The sequence below is a fragment of the Macaca mulatta genome, chromosome 2 (assembly GCF_049350105.2).
Source record: "Macaca mulatta isolate MMU2019108-1 chromosome 2, T2T-MMU8v2.0, whole genome shotgun sequence".
In the NCBI taxonomy this organism is placed as follows: Eukaryota; Metazoa; Chordata; class Mammalia; order Primates; family Cercopithecidae; genus Macaca; species Macaca mulatta.
The window spans coordinates 110,719,288-110,744,683 of NC_133407.1; the positions used below are offsets into that span (position 1 = coordinate 110,719,288).

General features: G+C 48.4%; 1 protein-coding gene and 1 long non-coding RNA gene across 16 annotated transcripts in view; one reads left to right on the forward strand and one right to left on the reverse strand.

The window, feature by feature from the left end:
• Nucleotides 1-1,727: 1,727 nt before the first annotated feature.
• Nucleotides 1,728-4,397, reverse strand: LOC144339158 (uncharacterized). Its single transcript, XR_013413881.1, has 3 exons — nt 4,255-4,397; nt 3,147-3,881; nt 1,728-2,214 (listed from the first exon to the last, which is right to left on the reverse strand). It is a non-coding gene; the product is annotated as an uncharacterized LOC144339158 (long non-coding RNA).
• A 15,582-nt stretch (nt 4,398-19,979) lies between these two features.
• The window catches only part of PTPN23 (protein tyrosine phosphatase non-receptor type 23), a 33,718-nt gene continuing 28,301 nt past the window's right edge, over nt 19,980-25,396 (forward strand). For 11 of the 15 annotated variants that reach the window (XM_077992401.1, XM_077992398.1, XM_077992402.1 and 8 more), the window contains exon 1: nt 20,305-20,484. Coding sequence is in view for 3 of the 15 variants with exons in the window: in XM_015131085.3 (XP_014986571.3) it covers nt 20,401-20,484 (84 nt within the window). In the remaining 12 variants the exon portion in view is untranslated. Of the gene's footprint in view, nt 20,005-20,304; nt 20,988-25,396 lie in introns of those variants that run through there. The other 4 variants (XM_077992399.1, XM_015131087.3, XM_077992400.1 and 1 more) reach the window with 4 other exon arrangements.

Genomic DNA, 25,396 nt, shown 5'->3' on the forward strand with positions numbered 1-25,396 from the left:
CTGACTAGATGTGACAAAGAAGACATCTTGGTTATGAGGTGGGCTGCCCTTAAAATGAGATCAGCAGCACAGAAGGCACAGAGGAGAGCGAGAAAGAAACAAATCCTTTCTGATGTCGCTGAGCTGCTGGGTCACACTTTGCCTGAAGGTGGAGGGGGCCTCTGGAGTTTACTGTTAAAGCTAGTTTGAGTGGGCTTTTCTGTTATTGGCAAAATGAATGCAATAAATATAGGACTCTGGCATCCAATGGAGAGGGATGGGGACAAGACCTTGTAGCCTTTATGATCCTGTCAAACCCTAAGCCTCTATAACATGTCCAAAGACTTGAGGTTGGAAGGCAGTAGAGTCAGTCTTGGGAACTCAGGTGGGAGACTTTCAACTGGAAGAAAGGTGTTTTTGATAGGTAGACTTTATAGGATATAAGTTCAAATGATCAAACTCCGTTATAGCTACATGAAAACCCTTCAGTAACTTGTGCTTGATAATCAACTCAGAGCAGTTTCAGGGCACAGCTGTATGAGCCCTTCCTCTGCTCCAGGGTCCCATAGATCTGGGTTCAAATCCCACCTCTGCCACTTCCCCACTGCTTCTTAGTCGATCTCTCTGGGATTCAGTTTCTTCATCTATAAAGCAGACAGAAAGCTAATATGGGCAACCTGGGCCAGTGTGGGAGATAGGAGAAGCTTCAGGTATGGTGGCTTTTGCTGCAGTGATGGCGCAGAGATGCACTGGAGACCCTTATCAAGCACGGAGCTCTTACCCCTGCCAGGCATAAACAAGGGGACTACCATTAACCCGCTTTTGCAGATGAGGAAACAAATACACTGGGAGGTTAAGAACGGGACCCAGTCTGGGCGCAGTGGCTCACGCCTGTAATCTCGGCACTTTGGGGGGCCAAGGCAGGTAGATCACCTGGAGGTCAGGAGTTCGAGACCAGCCTAGCCAACATGATGAAACCCTGTCTCTACTAACAACAACAAAAGCATTAGCCGGGCATGGTGGCAAGCACCTGTAATCCCAGCTACTCAAGAGGCTGAGGCAGGAGAATCACTTGAACCCAGGAGGTGGAGCTTGCAGTGATCCGAGATCACACCACTGCACTCCAGCCTGGGTAACAAGAGTGAAACTCCATCTCAAAAAAAAAAAAAAAAAAAAAAAAAAAAGAACAGGACCTAGGCACAGAGCTGGTAAGTGGAGGTGCTGCGGATCCACCCCAGGGTAGTGTCACCCCCCAGGCTGCTCTGCCCTCAGAGGAGGAGTGGCAGTCTGCTGTTGGTTTGGCTGTTGGGACCTGAACTGCAGAAGGTGAGGGCAGGATTCCAGACCCCCAGCAAGAGCTTTCTCCAAGACCCACCCCACATGTGACTTGACCCTGGGGCCTGAGGTTGGGTGGCAGCTGGAAGGTGCAGAGAGCCAGAAGTGGACTCTCCCACTTCACCCTGGGAAAAGTCTTCACCTGCAGGAAATGAAAGGTTCCATTCAAGTGAGCAGTCCCACTCCCCAGTTATTATTCCCATCTTCTCTGCATAGAGCCAGCACTACAGGCAGCCGAGACCTGTGACTCCTTCTGGATGTCCCCAGAGCCTCTACACCTCCCTTGAGAAGATGGCTGGAGCAAAAAGCTTTCACAAGGACTGAAGAACTGTGATGAAAGAACCCCGGTGGGCCTGTGTAAGCCCGGGACCTCAGTGGCAGCTTCTCTTTGCCGTAATGAAGTAGCCAGGAGGTGGGCACAGATTCTAGGAACCCTTGCCTAAGTGGCCTGCACAAGTCGAATGGGGTGAAGAAAGCTGCTGTGGCCACAGTGGGGCCACATGGGGCACCACCTGATGTTCCAAAACCCAAATGGTGGATACAAGTCACTCTACTACCCATGGACACAGAGACCTTGGCTAGGAAGGCTTTGCATCTAAGAGTCCCACAGGTGATCCCAGTCCTGACCCAGTGGTTTTGGCACCCTCAAGGGGTTGCTGCCCAGCCAGTCTGCAGGGTCTCACTGCAAAGGCGAGGATGTCTCAAAGTTCCACCACGTTCCGCTGTGCTGCAGCTCACTGCCTGGCACTAGACAGCCTTGGAGGGTGTACTTGGGCAATCCCAAAGACCCCATCTGCCCCAGAGGCCCTTCCTTCCTATCAATGAATGGCCTGAACTTGGGAGTTTGTACCAGCCAGGAGAGGAATAAATTCTCCATTTCTACCTTTCCTTTCACAGACACTGGTACCAAAGGGCCCCTTGCATAAGAATTAAATCTGGTCCTGAGCAAAAAAAAACCCTGATTTTAAATATTTTGGAGTGTTTTTGTGCAGCCAAAGGCCTCCCAGGATTGTGGCTGTGTTGTGGCAACACTGTGGCCTTGGCGCCATCTGCTGGCTGAGTGACACCGCCCCCCCCCCCCCCCCCACCATCCCCACCCCTAGGCTGGGAGCTGGGGAGGGGTTGCGATTTTGTGAATGAATTCAGAGGCTTCCAGCCTTCCTGAATATTTGCAAATCCGAGATATTGGATCCTTTCCTAGGTAGAAAGTGCCCAGTGCTCCGAGAGTTCTTGGAGGGTCTGGGACCCTCTGGAGGGAAGAGGAGTACTGCACCACTGAGCAACCTCTTTTCTGCTCTGGTGGGAAGGTCCCCACTGCTCTCTAGGCCAGCGGAAGAGGGCTGCCTCAGAGGCCCCTCCCTGAGCTCTAGGAACCTGGCCGGTGGCTGGGAGGGAAGGAATAAGATGGGGATGCTTCCTACTCTGGCCTCCACTCTGCCAAGTGTGAGACCAAGAGAGCTCCCCGCTTTCCCCCTTTCCCCCGTCCCCTTCAAAGTCTTATCCTCCTCCCCACTTCTCCTGCCACAGCAGACCTCTCCTGTGGCCCTCCCTCAGAGCCCACATGGTGTTTTGGACAGTCCCTTTCCCATGGCACACCTCAGCTTCCCCACCTGTAATGCAGTAGTTCTGGATTCTCATCCATGGAAGATGGCAGCAGGGGAGGACTCCATGTTTCCTGTTTGGGTGGCTATGACTATTCTTTCCTGACACAGCTCCTGGTGCTGTGCGCAGGAGTCTTTCAAGGGTATACAGGCACCCAGCAGGTCACAGGGACTGATAGTGTCAACTTGACTAGATAAGGCCAGTTTTCCAAAATGGTGGCACCAATTCACAGCCCTATCTACAGCCCCATCTCACCAACACTTATTATTGACAGACGTATACTCATCAGAATGATGAGTGGCATTCCAGTGTAGCATTTCAGTGTATTTCAAGTGGCATTTCAGTGTAGTTGGGGTTTGCATTTTCCTGGTTACTGATGAGGTTGGACATCTTTCCATGTGGTTTTGGCTGTTCTGTTCCTGTTAAGTTCCCATCCAAGTCGTGTGCCCATTTTTCCATTGGATTGTTTGTGTCTCTTGAGAACTCATGAGACTTTTTTACATATCCTTAATGGTAATCCTTTTTTGATTATGTCTCACAAATATCTTCTCCCAATTTGGTCTTGTCTGTTCATTTTCTTTATGATGTCCTGTTTTTCTTTTTAACTTTCTATTTTGACATAATCTCAGATTTACATCAAAAAGTTGCATGAATAGTGCAAAGAATGTCTTCATACCCTTTACCCCAGTTCCCCAAATGTTAACATTTGACATTTGTGTCCCTCTCTCTCTCTTTCAGTGCCCCCATATTTACACATGTATCTTCCCTCCCCTTCCCTGAGCTCCAAGTCACTTGGGAGTAAAGGGCAGAATGCTGCCTTTTTACTCCTAAATACTTCAGTGTATATTTCTTTTCTTTTTTTTTTAAGACGGAGTTTCACTCTTGTTGCCCAGGCTGGAATGCAGTGGTGCAATATCTACTCACTGCAATCTCCCAGGTTCGAGTGATTCTCCTGCCTCAGCCTCCTGAGTAGCTGGGATTACAGGTGCACACCTGGCTAACTTTTGTATTTTTATTAGAGACAGGGTTTCACCATGTTGGCCAGGCTGATTTCGAACTCCTGACCTCAGGTGATCCACCCACCTTGGCCTCCCAAAGTGCTGGGATTACAGGTGTGAGCCACCACTCCCGGCCCGGTGTATATTTCTTAAAAACAAGAACATTCTCGGCCGGGCGTGGTGGCCCATGCCTGTAATCCCAGCACTTTGGGAGGCCGAGATGGGCAGATCACGAGGTAGGAGATCGAGACCATCCTGGCGAACATGGTGAAACACCGTGTCTACTAAAAATACAAAAAATTAGCTGGGTGTGGTGGCCGGCACCTGTAGTCCCAGCTACTTGGGAGGGTGAGGCAGGAGAATGGCATGAACCCAGGAGGCAGAGCTTGCAGCTAGCTGAGATCAAGCCACTGCACTCCAGCCGGGGTGACAGAGTGAGACTCCGTCCTCAGTTAAAAAAAAAAAAAAAAAAAAAAAAACATTCTCCTACATGTAAACATTACTACTGAACAACTGTCAAAATCAGGAAATTAACACTGAAACACTACCATTATCTAATCTATAGACTTTATTCAGATTTCATCAATCATACTAGTAATGTCCCTTGGAGCTGAGGTCCCCAACCCCTGGTATCAGTCCATGGCCTGTTAGGAACCTCACAGCAGGAGGTGAGCCGTGGGTGGCAAGCATTATCACCTGAGCTCCACCTCCTGTCAGATCAGCTGCATTAGATTCTCACAGGAGCGCGAATCCTATTGTGAACTGCGCAGGTGAGGGATCTAGGTTGTGTGCTTCTTATGAGAATCTAATGCCTGATGATCTGAGGTGGAACAGCTTCATCCTGAAACCATCCCCCGCCCGTCATCCATGGAAAAATCGTCTTCCATGAAACCAGTCCCTGGTCCCAAAAAGGTTGGGGACCACTTCCTTAGAGCAAAAAGAACATCCCATATCATGTGTTCTACTTCTTTAGCATACTAAAGAGGTTATGTCTATGTCTTTCTATACTTTAATCTAGAACAGTATTTCTTTGTGTTTCATGAGACTGACTTTTTGGAGATGATAGACCAGTTATTTTATAGAATGTCCTTCAATTTGGGATTGTCTAATGTTTCTTCATGATTAGATTAAGGCAATGCATTTTGGACACTCTGTCCTCAGAGCATCAGCAGAAGGCACATGATCTAGATTTCTCTCATTCCTGGTGATATTAAACTTCATCACCTGGTTAAGGTGAAGTCTACTAAGTTTCTCCATATAAAGTTACTGTTTTTCCCTTTCTGATTACTAAGTATCTAGGGGAGATACCATGGACTGTGTAATTGCCCTATTACTTTATTTCTCAAGTCTACTAGTTTTTATGTCCATTGACGGTTTTCATCGAATTTTTTTTTTTTTTTTTTTTTTTTTTTTTTTTTGAGACGGAGTCTTGGTCTGTCGCCCAGGCTGGGGTGCAGTGGCACAATCTCGGCTCACTGCAACCTCCACCTCCTGGGTTCACGCCATTCTCCTGCCTCAGCCTCCCGAGCAGCTGGGACTATAGGCGCTCGCCACTACGCCTGGCTAATTTTTTGTATTCTTTAGTAGAGACGGGGTTTCACTGTGTTAGCCAGGATGGTCTCGATGTCCTGACCTTGTGATCCGCCCGCCTCGGCCTCCCAAAGTGCTGTGATTACAGGCGTGAGCCACCGCGCCCGGCCCATCGAATTATTAATATGGCTGCCAAATAGTGATTTTCTAATATCCTTCGTCATACTTCATACATTTATTAGTTGGCTTTGGTTTTTTTTTGTTTGTTTGTTTTTGAGACAGAGTCTCTCTCTGTAGCCTAGGCTGGCGTGCAGTGGCACAATCTCAGCTCAATACAACCTCTGCCTCCCGGGTTCAAGCGATTCTCCTGCCTCAGCCTCCTGAGTAGCTGGGATTATAGGTGCCTGCCACCATGCCCACTAGTTTTGTATTTTTAGTAGAGACAGGGTTTCACCATCTTGGCCAGGCTGGTCTTGAACTCCTGACCTTGTGATCCACCGACCTTGGCCTCCCAAAGTGCTGGGATTACAGGCGTGAGCCCCACCATGCTTGGCCTGATTAGAACCTATCTTAATCCAGTATGACCTCACCTTAATTTGATTATGTCTACAAAGACCTTATTTCCAAATAAGGTCATATTCAGATACTGGTGGGGGGTGCTAAGGCTTCAATATATCTTTTGAGGGGAAAAATTCAACCTGTCACAGACTCCAATTTGTTTTGTTTTGTTTTTCATATGGATGACCAGTTAGCCTGCGTCATTTATTCAGTAGCCATCCTTCCTCACTGGCCTGCAATACTACCTCTGAGTCCATTAAATAGATGTGGATGCCTTGGGTCTATTTCTGGGTTTTCTATTCAGTTCTGAGGGTCTAATGTTGCATTCCTAAACAAACACCCACACTGTCCCAATTACTCAGCAGGCCTAGACATCTGGTAAAACAGGTCTGCTCATTTTGTTTCTCTTCAAGACTGTCTAGTGGCTGGGCACAGTGGCTCACGTCTATAATCCCAGTACTTTGGGAAGCTGAGGCAGGAGGATTACTGGAGGCCAGAGTTTGAGACCAGCCTGGGCAACATAGCAATACCTCTCTCCACAAAAAATTAAAAACTTAGCCAGGCATGGTGGCACACACCTGTAGTCCTAGCTACTTAGAAGGCTGAGACCGGTAGAGTACTCGAGCCTAGGAGTTTCAGGCTGCAGTGAGCTAGGATGATGCCACTGCACTCCAGCCTGGGCAATAGACCAAGACCTTGTCTCTTTAAAAAAAAAAAGAGAGAGAGAGAGAGAGACTGTCTAGGCTCTTCTATGGTCTTTGCTTTTCCATATAAATTTGACAAGCAGTATGCCAACTTTCTCACAAAAAACTTGGGAGTTTGGCAGGAATTGCACTGAGCCTATGGATCACATCTCTTCTTCCAGGAAACCTTCCCTCTTCACTAGCCCCATTAGGCTCTCTGTCCCCTCTGGGTTCACACTATCCCTGCCCCATTCTGTAGGGGTGATCTGGCCCACTTGACTGGCCTGAATACCGCAAACCACAAGGTTATGTTCCTTTCAAAAGTCTCCTTCATGTCTCTTGCATGTGTCCATACCAAGATCTGACTATGAAGACCCTGAAAGCTAGATCTGAGTGACACAGTTATCCTGTCTCCACGCTCCCCTATACAGAGCCCAGAGCATTGTCTTAGGAATCCTTGGTAGGGCTTGTCTCACACGTCCATGTGAAGAGACCACCAAACAGGCTTTGTGTGAGCAACATGGCTGTTTATTTCACCTGGGTGCAGGCAGGCTGAGTCCAAAAAAAGAGTCAGCAAAGGGTGGTGGGATTATCATTAGTTCTTATAGGTTTTGGGATAGGTGGTGAAGAGCAATGTTTTGGGGGCAGGAGGTGGATCTCACAAAGTACATTCTCAAGGGTGGGGGGAATTACAAAGAACCTTCTTAAAGGTGGGGGAGAATTATAAAGAACCTTCTAAAGGGTGGGAGACATTACAAAGTACATCGATCAGTTAGGGTGGGGCAGAAACAAATCACAATAGTGGAATGTCATCAGTTAAGGCTATTTTCACTTTCGTGGATCTTCAGTTGCTTCAGACCATCTGGATGTATATGTGCAGGTCACAGGAAATATGATGGCTTAGCTTGGGCTCAGAGGCCTGACATTCCTGTCTTCTTATATTAATAAGAAAAATAAAACAAAATAGTGGTAAAGTGTTGGGGTGGTGAAAATTTTGGGGGGTGGTATGGAGAGATGATGGGCGATGTTTCTCAGGGCTGCTTTGAGCAGGATTAGGGGCAGCGTGGGAACCTACAGTGGGAAAGATTCAACTGAAGAAAGATTTTGGGGTAAGGGGTGATATTGTGGGGTTGTTAGAAGGAGCATTTGTCATATAGAATTATTGGTGATGGCCTGGATGTGGTTTTGTTTGAATTGAGAAACTAAATGAAAGACACAAGGTCTGAATAAGAGAAGGAGAAAAACAGGTATTAAAGGACTAAGAATTGGGAGTGCCCAGAACATCCAATTAGAGAGTGTCAAAGGGGGTTCAGTGTAATTATTTGCTTGGTTGGCAAGTTTTTGGGCTCTATCCTTGAGTTTTTTTATGTTGTCATATACCAGACCAGATTGATTTAGGTAAAAACAACATTCTTTGTTTAAAAATATACAGAGTCCCCCCCCTCTTTTTTTTAAGTGGTGAGTAAGTTGGGCCTCGTAATTTGAGGAAAGAGAAATGCAAAGCCAGCAATTGTTTGTTAAAAAAGGATTAGAAACGGCTAGGAGAGAGTGACTGAGATTGATAGTGTGGTGGAGAAAGCTGGGGAGAGGTAGAGGGTGGCATAAGAACAGAATGACAATAAGAGTAAGTATAAAAGTAAAGAATAGGACTTCATCAGGGTGAAAGTATTGGAATGTACTTTGTCACTGAAGATCTTCTATCCACTTCAAGTGAGACTTAAGGGTGGCAGTTTGAGGTAAAACCAGGAGCCACTAAATACCAAGAGCCTGAGAAACTGCTTGGGTGATTTTGTTTCATGCGTCCGTGTGAAGAGACCACCAATCAGGCTTTGTGTGAGCAACATAGCTGTTTATTTCACCTGGGTGCAGGCAGGCTGAGTACGAAAAAGGAGTCAGCAAAGGGCGGTGGGATTATCATTAGTTCTTATAGGTTTTGGGATAGGTGGTGGAGTTAAGAGCAATGTTTTGGGGGCAGGGGGTGGATCTCACAAAGTATATTCTCAAGGGTGGCGAGAATTATAAAGAACCTTCTAAAGGGTGGGAGAGATTACAAAGTACATTGATCAGTTAGGGTGGGGCAGAAACAAATCACAATGATGGAATGTCATCAGTTAAGCCTATTTTCACTTCTGTGGATCTTCAGTTGCTTCTGGCCGTCTGGATGTATATGTGCAGGTCACTGGGGATATGATGGCTTAGCTTGGGCTCAGAGGCCTGACAGATTTGACTAATAAAGGCCGGTCCAATATCGGACTGTATAGAGGTGGGAAGGCCAAACCGAGGAATTATGTTTGACAGAATGGAAGAAATGACCATTGTGGCCTTCTCAGACCCTGTGGGAAAGGCCTCTACCCATCCAGTGAAAGTGTCTACAGAGACCAAGAGGTATTTTAGTTTCCTGACTCGGGGCATGTAAGTAAAGTCAATTTGCCAGTCCTGGGTGGGGGCAAATCCCCGAGCTTGATGTGTAAGGAAGGGAGGGGGCCTGAACAATCCCTGAGGAGTAGTAGAATAGCAGATGGAACACTGAGAAGTGATTTCCTTAAGGATAGATTTCCACAATGGAAAGGAAATGAGAGGTTTTAAGAGGCGGGCTAGCGGCTTGTAACCTACATGGAAGAGATTATGAAATGATGACAGAATAGAATGGTCCTGTGAGGCTGGAAGGATATATTTTCCTTGGTACAAGAACCATTTAACTTGTGTGGGAAGAGACTGATAGGTGGAAGTTTCAGTTGGGGAGTAGGTGGGAATGACCAGATGAGAAGGAGAAAAACTGCCAAGGGATAGAAGTTGGAACGCTAGCTGGTTTTTTAGCTACCTTATCAGCATAAGCGTTGTCCTGAGCGATGGGATCTGATGCCTTTTGATGGCCCTTGCAGTGAATGACTCCAGCTTCCTTTGGAAGTAAAGCGGCCTTGAGAAGAGTTTTTATTAAAGAGGCGTTAATGATGGAGGACCCTTGCGTAGTGAGGAAACCTTTCAGCTCATAAAACAGCATGGTGGTGCAGGATATGGGGTCAGTATAAATATTGATGAGTAGTCCCTTTACAAGAGTGAGTGCCCGAATTAAGGCAATGAGTTCGGCTTGCTGAGAGGTAGTGGAGGGGGCAGAGCAGTAACCTCGATGATAGATGTGGAAGATACTATAGCATAGCCTGCCTTTGCTTGTGTGTGGCGATTAGGCCTGGTAGAACTGCCATCAATAAACCAAGTGTGACAAGGGTGAGGAACAGGAAAGAAGGAAATATGGGGAAGTGGAGTGAATGTCAGGTAGATCAGAGAGATACAGTCATGGGGATCAGGTGTGGTATCAGGAATAATGTGGGAGGCCGGATTGAAGTCCGGGCCAGGAACAATGGTAATTGTAGGAGACTCAACAAAGAGTGAGTACAGCTCGCTGAAGGAGCTGGGGAGCAGAAAGTATGTGTCAGGTGTGAGTAAGAAAACAGATTTTGGAAGTTATGAGAGCTGTAGAGAGTGAGTTGAGCATAGTGTGTGATTTTGAGGGCCTCTAAAAGTAATAGCCGCAGCACTGAGACAGGATGGCCAGCCTAAAACAGTAAGGTCAAGTTGATTGAACAAAAAGGCTACAGGGCATGGTCCCAGCTGTTGTGTAAGAATTTTGACCACACAGCCCTGTACTTTGGCTATGTGTAATGAAAAGGGTTGGGATGAGTTAGGGAGAGCCAGTATCTAGGGATGTTTTTAAGGAATGGAAAGAGGAGTGGCAAAAGGATTTAGGATCTATAGGGTCAGCTAGGTTTGCTTTTGTGAGTTTACATATGGTTTAGTCAGGATGGTAAAACTAGGTATCCAAAGGTGAAAGTACCTAACCATACCTAGGAAGGAAAGGAGTTGTTTTGTAGAAGGGGTTTGGGTTTGGGAGATTAGCCGGACACGATCAGCAGGAGAGCACGTGTGTTTTCATGAAGAATTATGCCGAGATAGGTAACAGATGAGGAAGAAATTTGGGCTTGACTGAAATAATGGGGGCTGTCCGCAAAGCCTTGAGGCAGTACAGCCCAGCTAATTTGCTGAGCCTGATGGCTGTCTGGGTCAGTCCAAGTGAAAGCGAAGAGAGGCTGGGATGAAGGGTGCAAGGAATAGTAAAGAAAGCATGTTTGAGATCCAGAACAGAATAATGGGTTATGGAGGGGTTGTGGAGAGAGGTATTGAGGATAGGAGAGTATATGGCTTTGGCACCACAGGGTGGATAGGCTAGACAATTTGGTTGATAAGGCACAGATCCTGAACTAACCTGTAAGGCTTGGCCGGTTTTTGGACAGGTAAAATGGGGGAATTGTAGGAGAGTTTATAGGCTTTAAAAGGCCATGCTGTAACAGGTGAGTGATAACAGGCTTTAATCCTTTTAAAGGGTGCTGCAGGATGGGATACTGGTGTTGAGCAGGGTAAGGGTGATTAGGTTTTAATGGGATGGAAAAGGGTGCATGATCAGTCGCCAAGGAGGGAGTAGAGGCATCCTATACTTGTGCTTTAAGGTGGGGAGATACAAGGGGAGGATGCGAAGGGGGCTGAACTGGGGAAAAAGGTGGCAATGAGGTTTGGCTGTAGCCCAGGAATAGTCAGGGAAGCAGATAATTTAGTTAAAATGTCTCGACCTAATAAGGGAGCTAGGCAGGTGGCGATAACTAAAAAGGAGTGCATAAAATAATGTTGTCCAAGTTGGCACCAGAGTTAGGGAGTTTTAAGAGGTTTAGCAGCCTGGCCATCAATGCCCACAACAGTTATGGAGGCAAGGGAAACAGGCCCTTGAAAAGAAGATAATATGGAGTGAGTAGCCTCCGTATTGATTAAGAAGTGGACAGACTTATCCCTCCACTGTAAGAGTTACCCAAAGTGTGATGGTCCAGGAGGTTTCCGAGGTGATCGGGCAGTGTCAGTCTTCAGCTGCTAAGCCGAGAAGATCTGGGAAGGAGCCAGAGAGCCTTGGGCCAGAGTTCCAGGGTCTCTGGGAGTGTCTGCCGGGCAAGTTGGACAGTCCAATTTCCAGTGGGGTCCCACACAGATGGGACATAGCTTAGGAGGAATCCCAGGCTGTGGACATTCCTTGGCCCAGTGGCCAGATTTCGGGCACTTGTAGCAAGCTCCTGGGGGAGGAGGTTCTGGAGGAACCCCTGGCAGCTGTGGTTCAGGCGTTTGGAGTTCTTGTGTGCTGGAGATGTGGCTGGGGTTTGTCTCACAGTGGAGGCAAGTAATTGCAACTCAGAAATATGTTGCCTGTACTCTATTATTGTGCACCTTGAAGGCAAGGTTAATTGAGTCCTGTTGTGGGGTTTGAGGGCCGGAATCTAATTTTTGGAGGTTTTTCTAATGCCGGGAGGGGATTGGGTAATAAAATGCATATTGAGAATAAGACAGCCTTGTGGCCCCTCTGGGTCTAGGGCCACAAGCGTCTTAGAGTTGCTGCTAAGTGGGCCATGAACTGGGCTGGGTTTTCGTCTCTACCTTGGGTAGTTTATTTAAGTTTGTCATAATTAACAGCTTTGTAAGCTGCCTTTTTAAGCCTTTCAACTAGGCAAGAAACCATGTAATCTCACCTAGCTATACCTGGGGAATTGGCCTGATAGTTCCATTGGGGATCTTCTCGGGGAACTGCTCTAATACCTTCCTGGAGTTCTGGCTCATGAAGCCAGTGGTTATCAGTGCGAGATTGGGCTAGAGAAAAAACTTTCCCGTTCATCTGGAGAGAGGGTAGAAGTTAGGATGACATTTAAATCACTCCAGGTTAAATTGTAGGACAGAGTTAGAATATCAGAATTCCTGTATATATTGAGTGGGGTCTGATGAGAAAGAGCCTAAACGCTGGCTGGTTTGGGAAAGGTCAGATAAAGAAAAAGGCACATGTACCCTGACTATACCTTCAGCTCCAGTCACCTCTCTAAGAGGAAATTGTTGGGCAGGTGGGGAAGGGCTAGTTGTGGAACGAAACTGTAAGCCAGACTGGGTGTGAGGAGGGGAGGTGATAGAAGGATTATAGGAAGGGGGAGCAGAGATTGAGGAAGAACTGGGACCTGGCTTGGCCTTGCAAGGAGCAACCTGGGGAGAAGGGGAGAGGTCAGATGAGTCCATAGAAAAGAAGGATTCAAAGGACTCAGAGCTTGGGGTGGAGACTGAAGGAACAGACAGGAGAGAGAGAAGAAAGATTTGAGATGAGTCGCATTGGGAGCAGTGACTAGGGAGGGACCGATGTGTAAAAGAATGCCTGGACATCAGGCACTTCAAACCATTTGCCCATATTTCGACAAAAATTATCTAGATCTTGTAGGATAGACAAATCAAAAGTGCCATTCTCTGGCCACTTGGAACTACTGTCGAGTTTGTATTGGGGCCAAGCGGTATTGTAGAAGAAAATAAGACGCTTAGATTTTAGGTCAGGTGAGAGTTGAAGAGGTTTTAAGTTCTTGAGAACACAGGCTAAGGGAGAAGAAGGAGGAATGGAGGGTGAAACGTTGCCCATAGTGAAGGAGGCAAGTTTAAAGAGAAGGGTAAAGACATGGAGAAGTGGGGTGGGGAGCAGCCCTGGGCTGCAATGTGGGTGAGCAGCCAAAGCAGGCGTCCCCGCAACTGACTTGCCACCAAGGGAACGTGGGTTTATGATCAAGGCAGGCATCCCCGTGGAGATCAGCCACCAATGGAACGTGAGTGAATAATCAGAGAGGCATCCCCGCAATGATTAAATACCAAGAGAAGGCTGCCTCTGTAACCGGCGCTGGAGTTTTGGGTCCACGGATAAAATGTGTCTCCTTTGTCTCCATCAGAAAATGAAAGGAATTGAAATGAAGAGAAGGGAGAGATTGAAGAGTGGCGCCAAGATTGAAAGGAGAAAGAGGTTGAGGGATAGTGAGAGAGGCTGGAGAAGAGAGTAAAAAGAAGCCGCTTACCCGATTTAAAATCAGTGAGATGTTCCTTGGGCTGGTTGGTCTGAGGACCCGAGGCTGTAGGTGGATCTCTTCAAGGAGTGAGGATGAGGAGAGCAGACTGGTCTCCCGAAGGAGTCCCGGGTTTCGGCACCAAATGTCTCATGCGTCCATGTGAAGAGACCAGCTATCAGGCTCTGTGTGAGCAACATGGCTGTTTATTTCACCTGGGTGCAGGCAGGCTGAATCTGAAAAAGGAGTTAGCAAGGGTGGTGGGATTATCATTAGTTCTTTTTTTTTGAGACGGAGTCCCGCTCTGTCGCCCAGGCTGGAGTGCAGTGGCCAGATCTCAGCTCACTGCAAGCTCCGCCTCCCGGGTTCACGCCCGTTCTCCTGCCTCAGCCTCCCGAGTAGCTGGGACTACAGGCGCCTGCCACCTCGCCCGGCTAGTTTTTTGTATTTTTTAGTAGAGACGGGGTTTCACTGTGTTAGCCAGGATGGTCTCGATCTCCTGACCTCGTGATCCGCCCGTCTCGGCCTCCCAAAGTGCTGGGATTACAGGCTTGAGCCACCGTGCCCGGCCTATCATTAGTTCTTATAGGTTTTGGGATAGGCGATGGAGTTAAGAGCAATGTTTTGGGGGCAAGGGGTGGATCTCACAAAGTACATTCTCAAGGGTGGGGGGAATTAGAACCTTCTTAAGGGTGGGGAGAATTACAAAGAAACTTCTTAAGGGTGGGAGAGATTACAAAGTACATTGATCAGCTAGAGTGGGGCAGAAACAAATCACAATGGTGGAATGTCATCAGTTAAGCTATTTTCACTTCTGTGGATCTTCAGTTGCTTCAGGCCATCTGGATGTACACGTGCAGGTCACTGGGGATATGATGACTTAGCTTGGGCTCAGAGGCCTAACAGGCCCCTTTCTCTAATCCCCTACTCAGTCTATGTAACCCTTAAACAAACTTAGGCCAGATCATATCCCCGGGTCTATTCAAACCCTCCCCATGGTTCCCCAGCTTGTCCAAAGAAAACCCACATCCTTATCATGGTCTTCGAGACCTGACTCTATCTGCAACACCTGACTCCATCTGTAACCCCTCGCCTCACGCCTCCTTGTTGCCTCTGTGACCCCATCTCCTCTATTCTACACACTCACTCAACCTCAGACACTCTGGCCTCCCTGCTGTTCTTCAGGCATGCCAGATACAGTCCTAGTTCAAGACCTTTGCATTTGCTGTTCCCCCTTTCTGAAACACTCTTCCCCTAGTTATGCCCTGTCTTGCTCCCTCACTTCGTTCAGATCTCGGCTCAAATAGTATCTTCTCAGTAATCCTCCCCTGACCACCCAATATAAAATTGCATTGTCCTCTACCTATATTCCCACCTTCCTCTCCCTGTTTGATTTTCTTCCTACCACAGCAGTTGTTGCCATCTAACATACTGTCTACTCTTTATTGTGTTAATGTCTATGTCCCTCCCTAAAATGGGACCTCATGCAGGCAGAGCTCTTTACCTGTTTTGTTCAACAGCACCTAGAACAATGTCTAGGACACTGTGGGTGTTGAATAAATATCTGTTGAATAAAAGAACTGAGAGAGATGAGACTCATGTCCAGCCCAGACTTTTTTTTTTTTTGAGACAGAGTATCGCTTTGTCCCCAGTCTGGAGTGCAGTGGCATGATCTCGGCTCACTGCAACCTCTGCCTCCCAGGTACAAGCGATTCCCCTGCCTCAGCCTCCCAAGTAGCTGGGATTACAGGTGCCTGCCACCATGCCCAGCGAATTTTTGTATTTTTTAGTAGAGAAGGAGTTTCACCATGTTGGCAAAGCTGATCTGGAGCTCCTGACCTCAGGTTATCTGTACGCCTCTGCCTCCCAAAGTGCAGCCCAGACTCATTTATATTCACTTGTTGAGAGACTTTGTGTGGTTCCCTCCTGAGTCCAGGCCTGGGTTTCTACATTGGTAAAATGGGGAAGGGTGTGTGTGTTTTTAAGGGCCCATCTGACTCTGTTGGGTGTGATGGAGAGGCTATCTTGAGAAAACAGTGTGCTGCCCCCTCGTGACAAGGCGGACTCTTCCCCAGTACCATCAAGTCTTAGGCTTCTAACTTCCAACTCTGCTGGGAAATACATGTTAGGAGGGCATCCCCTGCCCCGGAGTCATTCTTTCTGCTGTCTCACCTCCACCAACCCATCCCCACCCTCAGCATTCGAGGCCTGTGAAGGTCCTCTTGGTCTTTGATGCCTTTCACACCAATCGCCTTTCATGTCACTGTGACCCTGTGTTATGGGCTAAATGTGCCCCCTCCATTACTCCCCATTTCATGTTTGAAGTCCTAACCTCCAGTACCTCAGAATGTGACTGAATTTAAAGGCAGGGTCACCAGGCTCAGGGATAAGATGGCCATTAACAAGCCAAGGAGAGAGGCCTCAGAAGAAACCAACTCTGCTAATACCTTATCTCAGACCTCTAGCCTCCAGAACTGTGAGAAAACACATTTCTGCTTAACCCACTCAGTATGTGGTACTTTCCTATGGCCACTCTAGCAAATGAATACACCCTTGAACTCACAGAATAATTTATTATTTTTTTAATTTTTTTTTTGTTGTTGTTGAGACGGAGTCTCGCTCTGTCACCCAGGCTGGAGTGCAGCGGCTGGATCTCAGCTCACTGCAAGCTCTGCCTCCCGGGTTTACGCCATTCTCCTGCCTCAGCCTCCCGAGTAGCTGGGACTACAGGCGCCCGCCACCTCGCCCGGCTAGTTTTTTGTATTTTTTAGTAGAGATGGGGTTTCACCGGGTTAGCCAGGATGGTCTTGGCCTCCCAAAGTGCTGGGATTACAGGCTTGAGCCACCGCGCCCGGCCAGAATAATTTATTTCATTTGTTGTAGTTCAACTCCAGAAGCACCATGTGGGGACAAGTTGTTCCCATTCCACCTTGGGAGTGGAGGCCAGGCGAAGGAAAGACAGTAGGGCCAAAGCTATCACTCTAGGAAGCTCATGAGGAAGGAACCCATCTGCCCAGCTCTCCTGAATCCTAGAGGCTAGCCAGAGCTCCCTCTTGCCTCTGCAATTTCACCTACCTGGAATGCCCATCTCTATAGATCTTCTCCATCTTGCAAGGCCCAATTTAGGGCTTCCTACTTCTCCCCTTCCTCTCTCACTTCCTGTTCCAGCCCATACTGAACTGCAACAGCTTAATCCTGACCCCTTGCTGGCCTCAAGTTTGGGTCCTGGGCTGCCTGTGTCCTGTGGCCAAGCGGCCGCCTCCTTCTTTGCTCAGTAATGCTATGATGTAGTCTCCCAATTCCCAGCCTGCTCTGGACTCAGCTGTTGTGCCTAGGTCTTGCAGCTCCCTTATGGCTGACCAGTGCTTCACCATCAGAAAGCCCCAAGGTAGGCTGCTTCATATTTTTGTATTTCACTACAAATTGTGTTTGGGCAGTTTTGCAGGGTGTGGGCCTTCCCGTAATTTCTTTCTTGTGTTTGTTTTGAGACAGAGTCTTGCTCTGTCACCCAGGCTGGAGTGCAGTGGTGCAATCTTGGCTCACTGCAACCTCCACCTCCCAAGTTCAAGCGATTGTCTTGCCTCAGCCTCCGTAGTAGCTGGGACTACAGCCACACACCACCATACTGAGCTAATTTTTGTATTTTTAGTAGAGATGGGGTTTCACTATATTAACCAGGTTGGTCTTGAACTCCTGACCTCAAGTGATCTGCCCACCTTGGCCTCCAAAAGTGCTGGGATTACAGGTGTGAGCCACCATGCCCGGCTTTGCCTGAAATTTCTCTACCTCTGACCAGGTGACCTCAAGATGGTCTTCCAGGCTGGGTGCAGTGGCTCATGTCTGTAATCCCAGGACTTTGGGAGGTTGAGGCAGGCAGATTGCTTGAGCCTAGGAGTTCAAGACTAGCCTGGGCAACATGGCAAAAACCCATCTCTACAAAAAATACAAGAAAAAATTAGCCAGGCCTGGTGGCACACGCCTGTACTCCAGCTACTAGGGAGGCTGAGGTTGGAGAATTGAGTGAGCTCAGGAGGCCAAGGCTGCAGTGAGCTGACATCACACCATTAGCACTCTGGTCTGGGCAAACAGAGTGAGACTCTATGTCTCAAAAAATATATATATATATATATCTTCCAGAAACAAACCCTTCTAGGATGCTAGAAGAACTGAGAAATTTTTCTTTCTCTTTAAATAAATTATTTGCAAACTCATATATATATATATATAAAAAACAAAGTTTACAATTTTTTTTTTTTTTTTTTGAGATGGAGTTTCACTCTTGTTGCCCAGGCTGGAGTGCAATGGCGCAAATCTTGGCTCACCACAACCTCTGCTTCCCAGGTTCAAGCGATTCTCCTGACTCAGCCTCCCGAGTAGCTGGGATTATAGGCACGGGCCACCATGACCGGCTAATTTTGCATTTTTAGTAGAGACAGGGTTTCTCCATGTTGGTCAGGTTGGTCTTGAACTCCCAAATCAGGCGATCCACTCACCTCGGCTTCCCAAATTGCTGGAATTACAGGTGTGAGCTACCGTGCCTGGCCACAAAGTTTACAATTTCAAGCGTACAGTTCAGTGGCATTAAATATGTTCAGATTGTTGTACAGCCATTAAAGAGTAACTCTCCATTCTCCCCTCCCCCAGCCCGACAAACACCATTCTACTTTCTTTCTCCATAAATCTGACTAACTAGGTATCTCAAATAAGCCTAATACAGTATTTGTCCTTTTGCAACTGGCTTATTTCACTTAGCATAATGTCTTCAGGGTTCATTCATGCTGCAGCATGTAACAGAATTTCATTCTTTTTTAAGGCTGAATAATATTCCATTGTATGTACATACAACATCTTTATTCATGCATCCATCCATCAATGAATGGGTTGCTTCTCCCTTTTGGCTACTGTGAAATGATACTGCTATGAACATTCATGTAATTTCACTTTCTTCTGCTCTAACTCCAACTGGAATAAAGCTAGGCCCTTGACTAAGTCCTGAAAGGGTTTAAGGTCTCATAACAAAGGGACCTGGGCTCTACCTTGTGGGTGAAGCCTGTCTTAGAATCCCAGATCCCACATCCCACGGTCTCCACAATGTTTTTTTTTTTTTTTTTTTACACATGGTTTCACTTTTGTTGCCCAGGCTGGAGTGCAATGGCACAATCACGGCTCACTGCAACCTCTGCCTCCCGGGCTCAAGCGATCCTCCCGCCTCGGCCTCCTGAGTAGCTGGGACTACAGGTGTACATGAGCCACCACGTCCTGCTAATTTTTGTATTTTTTGTAGAGACGGGGTTTGGCCATGTGGGCCACGCTAGTCTTGAACTCCTGGGCTTAAGCGATCCGCCCACCTCGGCCTCCCAAAGTGATGGGATTACAAGCATGAGCCACCGCGCCAAACATGGTGGTCTCCACATTTCATCTAGAACCAGTCAAAGGCCTTGACCTCGAGCTTAACACAGACCTGAACCTTTGCTCTTCCCGTTTTCCCTTATCAGTAAACAGTCCCACAGCCACCCAGCTGCACAAGTCAGAAGCTTGGAAAACATATTCGACGTCCTCATTCCCTTACATCCATCCATTCCAAGTTCTGATACTTCTGTCTCCTAAATATTCCTCAAATATTTCTCAAAGTGGGCAAAATATTTCTTTGCCCACTTTTTATTTCCCTCTGCTTTGCTACAATCACCTGTCTCCTGGAAGACTACAAAAGACTCACTGGTCTCCCAGCTCCCACTTTTGCACTCACTATCTCCAGGCCATTCTCTGTTACTTGTTTCTATTGTTACTATTATTTTGAGACGGAGTCTCGCTCTGTCGCCCAGGCTGGAGAGCAGTGGCGCGATCTAGGATCACTGCAACCTCCGCCTCCCGGGTTCAAGCGATTGAACCTCCAGCCTCAGCCTCCCGAGTAGCCTATTATTTATTTCTAAAAGTAGGTGATACAGCCATACGATTTAACAATTCCTGCTCTACAGGTCCTCTCTACAGAGTCAACAGGTGCTCTCCATTCCGTGGTCTCCTTCCAGATATTCTGGGCCTCCCTGGGAGCTCACCTGGCCGGATACCTTCCCCCACCCACTTTCCTACAGGGCCAGGGGCCTCCTCGCTCCGCTTGAGACGCTCCATCCAGGCGCTCCCTCCCTATCGTCCGTCTCCCTTGGGCACTGCCCGGCCTCCCAGGCTGGGCTGAGTAGGCCAGTCTCTGGTCAGTCATTCTTCTGTTCCAAAGCTCGAAAGCCTTCGCAGCCCCGAGAATGAAACCCCCTGCTCTCAGCACCGACTCCTTCAGGCCAGGTGGCCCCTCCGCACCCTCTCTTAAGCCAGTTTTCGCGTCATCTCTTCCCAGCGGCCCGCCTGCCACGTCATCTCTACCACAGCACCAGTCCTCCACGGCCCTTGACAATACTTGGGAGGGCAAGTTCATAGGTGAGTTCTCACGCTCTTCCTAGGAGGGAGGAGCGCGGCGGGAGGGGCCGGCAGACGGGCTTGGCCCGGGAGCGGGGAATAAGGTCGCTCCGCGCCTCTCAGTTTAGCAGAGGAAGACTATTAACCCAGAAACCCTTTCGCCTCGGGCTGGCGAGCTCCTCCCCGCCCTACTCCCTCCGCGCGAAAAAGACTGAGCCTGCGCAACAGGGACTGCGCCTGCGCAAAAGACCACGCGGGCGGGGGAGGAAACTGCAACTCCCGGCAGGCAGGTGGTATTTTTCATTCCCTCCCGTGACCAGTGACTTCCGGCGCGAAGGGGCGGGGCTGGGCTCGTGGCTGAGCCAGCAGCTGCAGCAGCTACGGGAGTGGCCGGGTGGCCGGCTGGCGCCAGCCGCCATGGAGGCCGTGCCCCGCATGCCTATGATCTGGCTGGATCTGAAGGAGGCTGGTGACTTCCACTTCCAACCAGCTGTTAAGAAGGTGAGTTTGCCTTCCGTCTTCCCCCCCATCCGCCGCGTATCTCCGTCGTCTGCCAGCGCGTGACGCCCCCTGCGCGCCCACCACCTCAGGCCCCGTCGCAGGGTCCGGTGAGGCCAGGAGGGGCTTCCGCCAGTGTTCCTCAACCTGTCCCACACCCAGGGGCTCGCAGGCCATTCTTCTCCCCGATAGCCCGGTGCTAGCACCTGCATCCTCATCTGAACCCGCTTCCCGACTTCTGCCCCGAGTCATCCGCAGTTCCCACTGAGGCACCACACTTCCTCCTTCTGACGCTCGGGACCCAGTTCTGCCCCGCCCCTCCTCCATGGCTGGACCGCCCCGCGCGGGAGCGGTGGGCGGCCCTGACCGTGCGGATTCTTCTGCTGCGCCCGGCCCTCGGTGCACTGTCAAGTCCACGGCCCTCCTGGGACAGACGCTGGGGATGGCTCAGGGCGTGTGTTTAAGACGTGAGCCCCGGTGACCCAGCGAGATGCCCGACCCGTGCGGTGAGGGTTTGTTTTAAAATTGCTGCGATGCTGTATGGTCTCTCATTCGGGAGTCTCTTTGGACCAAACGATACAATCCCATGACATTTTTAGAGGGTTACTGCTTTTCGTAACCGACTGGAGGGCATAAACAGTGTTGTAGAGCTTAGAGAAATCTTACTGTGTTGGAAGAACAGACGGGCAGGTTTGGCGTTGACTAAGGCAAGGAACTTATGTGGAGAGGTCCAGGTATGGTGATTGAACACAGGTGCCCTCTGAGACATCCGCTGTGTTGGTAGCACTGAGGGCTAGATAGAGCAGAAGTGAAAAGGAACAACCAGGAGGCTGTCGCAGGTGGGGGGCCTTGTGGGCATAGCACAGCAGATGCCAGAGTAAGCCCCAGTCTAGATGGTGCACCACTTAGCGAGATGCTTGGGAAAACAAATAGGAAAAAGAAAATGGGTTTTGAAGTAGTTTCCCAAGAAGCTATCTCCCCTCTTCTCTCCATACACCATTGCCTTAGTTCAGACAGTGTTTGAGTCCATCATTTAGCCTCTTGGGCCCAGGAAATGAGGCTAATTGATCCAAACTTCTAGAATTTTGTTAACTGTTATCCATACGTTACTCTCTTCATCTGCTGCTGTTTTTTTTTTTTTTTTTTTTTTTTTGAGACGGAGTTTCGCTCTTGTTGCCCAGGCTGGAGTGCAGTGGTGCGATCTTGGCTCACCGCAACCCCCGCCTCCCGGGTTCAAGCAATTCTCCTGCCTCATCCTCCCGAGTAGCTGGGATTATAGGCATGCGCCACCATGCCTGACTAATTTTGTATTTTTAGTAGAGACGGGGTTTCGCCATGTTGGTCAGACTGGTCTTGAACTCCCGACCTCAGGTGACCCGCCTGCCTCGGCCTCCCAAAGTGCTGGGATTACAGGCCTTCTTCTGCTCTTTCATAAAAATACAATTGGATGAATTTTTCTAAGACACAACAAAACTCCTGTTTTCTTTCCTTCCTTCCTTCCTTCCTTCCTTCCTTCCTTCCTTCCTTCCTTCCTTCCTTCCTTCCTTCCTTCCTTCCTTCCTTCCTTCCTTCCTTCCTTCCTTCCTTCCTTCCCTCCTTCCTTCCCTCCCTCCCTCCCTCCCTCCTTCCTTCCTTCCTTCCTTCCTTCCTTCCTTTGTTTTTGAGACAGAGTCTCATCTGTCACCCAGGCTGGAGTGCAGTGGCGCCATCTCGGCTCACTGCAAGCTCCACCTCCTGGGTTCACACCATTCTCCTACCTCAGCCTCCCAAGTAGCTGGGACTGCAGGCGCCCGCCAGCACGCCCGGCTAATTTTTTGTATTTTTAGTAGAGACGGGGTTTCATCATGTTAGCCAGGATGGTCTCCTGACCTCGTGATCTACCTGCTTCGGCCTCCTAAAGTGCTGGGATTATAGGCGTGAGCCACTGCGCCAGGCCAAAACTCCTGTTTTCTATTTTACAGAATGGAGCCAGTATCTTTTTTTTTTTTTTTTTTTGAGATGGAGTCTTGGAATAGAGCCAGTATCTTTACTTTTCCATTAGAGTTCTTCCAGAGTTATCCCAGTTCTTTCAGCATTTATTGAGTCCCCACTGTGTTCTTCATCTACTGTGTGCATCTGATAGAGGTACCCTAGATTCTGTTCGCAGTCACTTGTTGTTTCCTTACCATACTGTTTCCTCTTCTGTGCCTTTGGTCATGGAATTCCTCCTGCCTAGAAGAGCTCTCATTTTGCCCTGTGGGGTGGTGAGGTGCCCTTCTTCAATCTCTGTGAATTCGTTTTCTTGTCTCCCATCCAACTTTCAAGGTCCAGCTTAAGCTCTCCTTTCTGCAGAGCCTTTCTTAATCTTCCTACCTGGATTAATCTTTCTTTTCTCTTAATTCCTTAACTCTTTTCATCCTTTCCCTGGTGACAGTTATGTATACCGTGTTTTAACCCCGCTGTTCAAGTGTGCGTTACCTGAGAAGTATCCCTGTGTTCCCCAGAGCCTAACAGTGTACCCTCTACATAGTTGGCAGTCAGAAAAATCTTTCTCAAATGATTGAATGACAGCTGAGAGGAAATTTAGAGATGGTGACCATAAATATATGGGAATGCAGTGGATAAGATCTTGGCCCACAAACTCCTAGGACGTATTTTTGTTTGAGTTTAGCCTTTGCTGCTCTGACCACTCACACGGAGCGGAAAGGGTATTGTGTGACCAGTGACTTCCCTCGAAGCACCTGGGCCTCCAGGAGAGGAGTTGCTCATTAGCCCTTTAGCCCGAGATGGTATCAGATATGAAACAATTCCTTCCATAGACATTGGAGGAAACTGTGCAGACACCACTGCAGCCTGGGGGACTCTTCCCAACCTGCACCCCCTTCCCCAACTGCAGAGCCCCTTCTCTGCCTTCTGCCACTGGTACCCTTGTCCTTCTTTATCCTTGCTCTGAGCTGTGGGAACCTCTGCCAGTGAATTGGAGCCGAGGGTTAGAATTTAATGTAGGATAGAAGGGTGAAAATTGGTTCTGTTTACATCAACTGGTTAAGTACTATGCTGAACCCTGATAAGCAGACAAATAAGAGACAGCCTTTTTTTTTTTCAAGGAATTCATAAAGGAAATTTAAAAATTAGAGTGATGACAGTAATGTAAGAGTAGAAGTATTTGTAGGCCAGGCGCGGTGGCTCATGCCTGTAATCCCAGCACTTTGGGAGGCTGAGGTGAGCGGATCACCTGGTCAGGAGATCAAGACCATCCTGGCTAACACATGAAACCCCATCTCTACTAAAACTACAAAATATTAGCTGGGCGTAGTGGCGGGCACCTGTAGTCCCAGCTACTTGGGAGGCTGAGGCAGGAGAACTCGGGAGGCGGAGCTTGCAGTGAGCCAAGATGGCGCCACTGCACTCCAGCCTGGGCGACAGAGCAAGACTACGTCTCAAAAAAAAAAAAAAGAGAGAGAAGTATTTGCAGTGTATAGAAATACCAGCCTAAGGAGGGGCCATCAGAGAAGGCTTGCCAGAGATGGGTTTTAAAGGATGAATAGGAGTTTTCCAAACAGGTAAAGGGGTTCGTTGTTTGAGAGGACTGGGCTTTTGACACATCTTTCATGGTGGCCAGGGGACATGCCTTCCATTAAGGCATAATGTGAAATAGAAGCCAGAAAAGCAGGATGGTTTTGAACTGCAGTGGCTAACTGTAGGTTAGGATATTGGACCCACGTAACTTGTTTTTTTGTGTTTTTTTTGAGACAGAGTTTTGCTTTCGTTGCCCAGGCTGGAGTGCAATGGCACCATCTCAGCTCACCATAACCTCTGCCTCCCAGGTTCAAGTGATTCTCCTGCCTCAGCCTCTCAAGTAGCTGGGATTACAGACATGTACCACCATGCCCGGTTAATTGTGTATTTTTAGTAGAGATGGGGTTTCTCCATGTTGGTCAGGCTGGTCTTGAACTCCCGACTTCAGGTGATTTGCCTGCCTCGGCCTCCCAAAGTGCTGGGATTACAGGCATGAGCCACCACACCCAGCCAGACCCACTTAATTTTTTTAGTGGGGAAATGCTACTGGCCCTTCATCTTCTTAACTTGTACTTTGGAGGAAACTGATGATGGATAACTCTTGTCCTCTTTATCAGTGAGTGATTTGGCCTCAGGTATTACTGTTTAAAGTTCTTTCTTCTTTGTGACCCAAACACTTGCCCTTAACCAGCTCTACTTGAGCTCAAGTCCAGCTCACTTGGACTGAGCTGTTAGACATTCATCCCTGATTCATTCATTGAACAAATAATTATTGAGTGCTTGTCATGTGCCAGCCCTGGGTACAGTGGTGACAAAAACCTGTGTCTTGGCTGGGAGCAGTGGTTCTCACCTGTAATCCCAAACCTTTGGGAGGCTGAGGCAGGTGGATCGCTTGAGTCCAGGAGTTTGAGACCAGCCTGGCCAACATGGTGAAACCCCATCTCTACCGAAAATACAAAAATTAGCTGGGCATGATGGTGAGCGCCTAGCTACTTAGGAGACTGAGGTGGGAGGATTACTTGAGCCCAGGAGGTGGATGTTACATTAAGCCAAGCTCACACCACTGTACTCTAGTCAGGGCAACAGAGTGAGACCCTGTCTCCAAAAAAACCCCACAAAACCCTGTCTTCATTGAAACTTACCTTCTAGAAATCTACACAGTAACCCTCATCCTCAAGTGCAGGTGTACGTCTGGCTGGTAGCCACCCTGCCTGTCACTTGGCTTATCTTCATCTCCCTTCCTCCCACTCTGGCTAAGTTGATCTCTCAATCTCTACTTTCCCATCAGGCTGCTCATGGCCTGTCCCCAGCTCGCTTCAGCCTGCCTCTCTAACTTCACTCCCCAGTCCTCTCCTATGAGAACTTTCAGCTTCTCTTTTTCCACATCTGGTCACTGCCCTTGCTCAGGCCCTTCCTC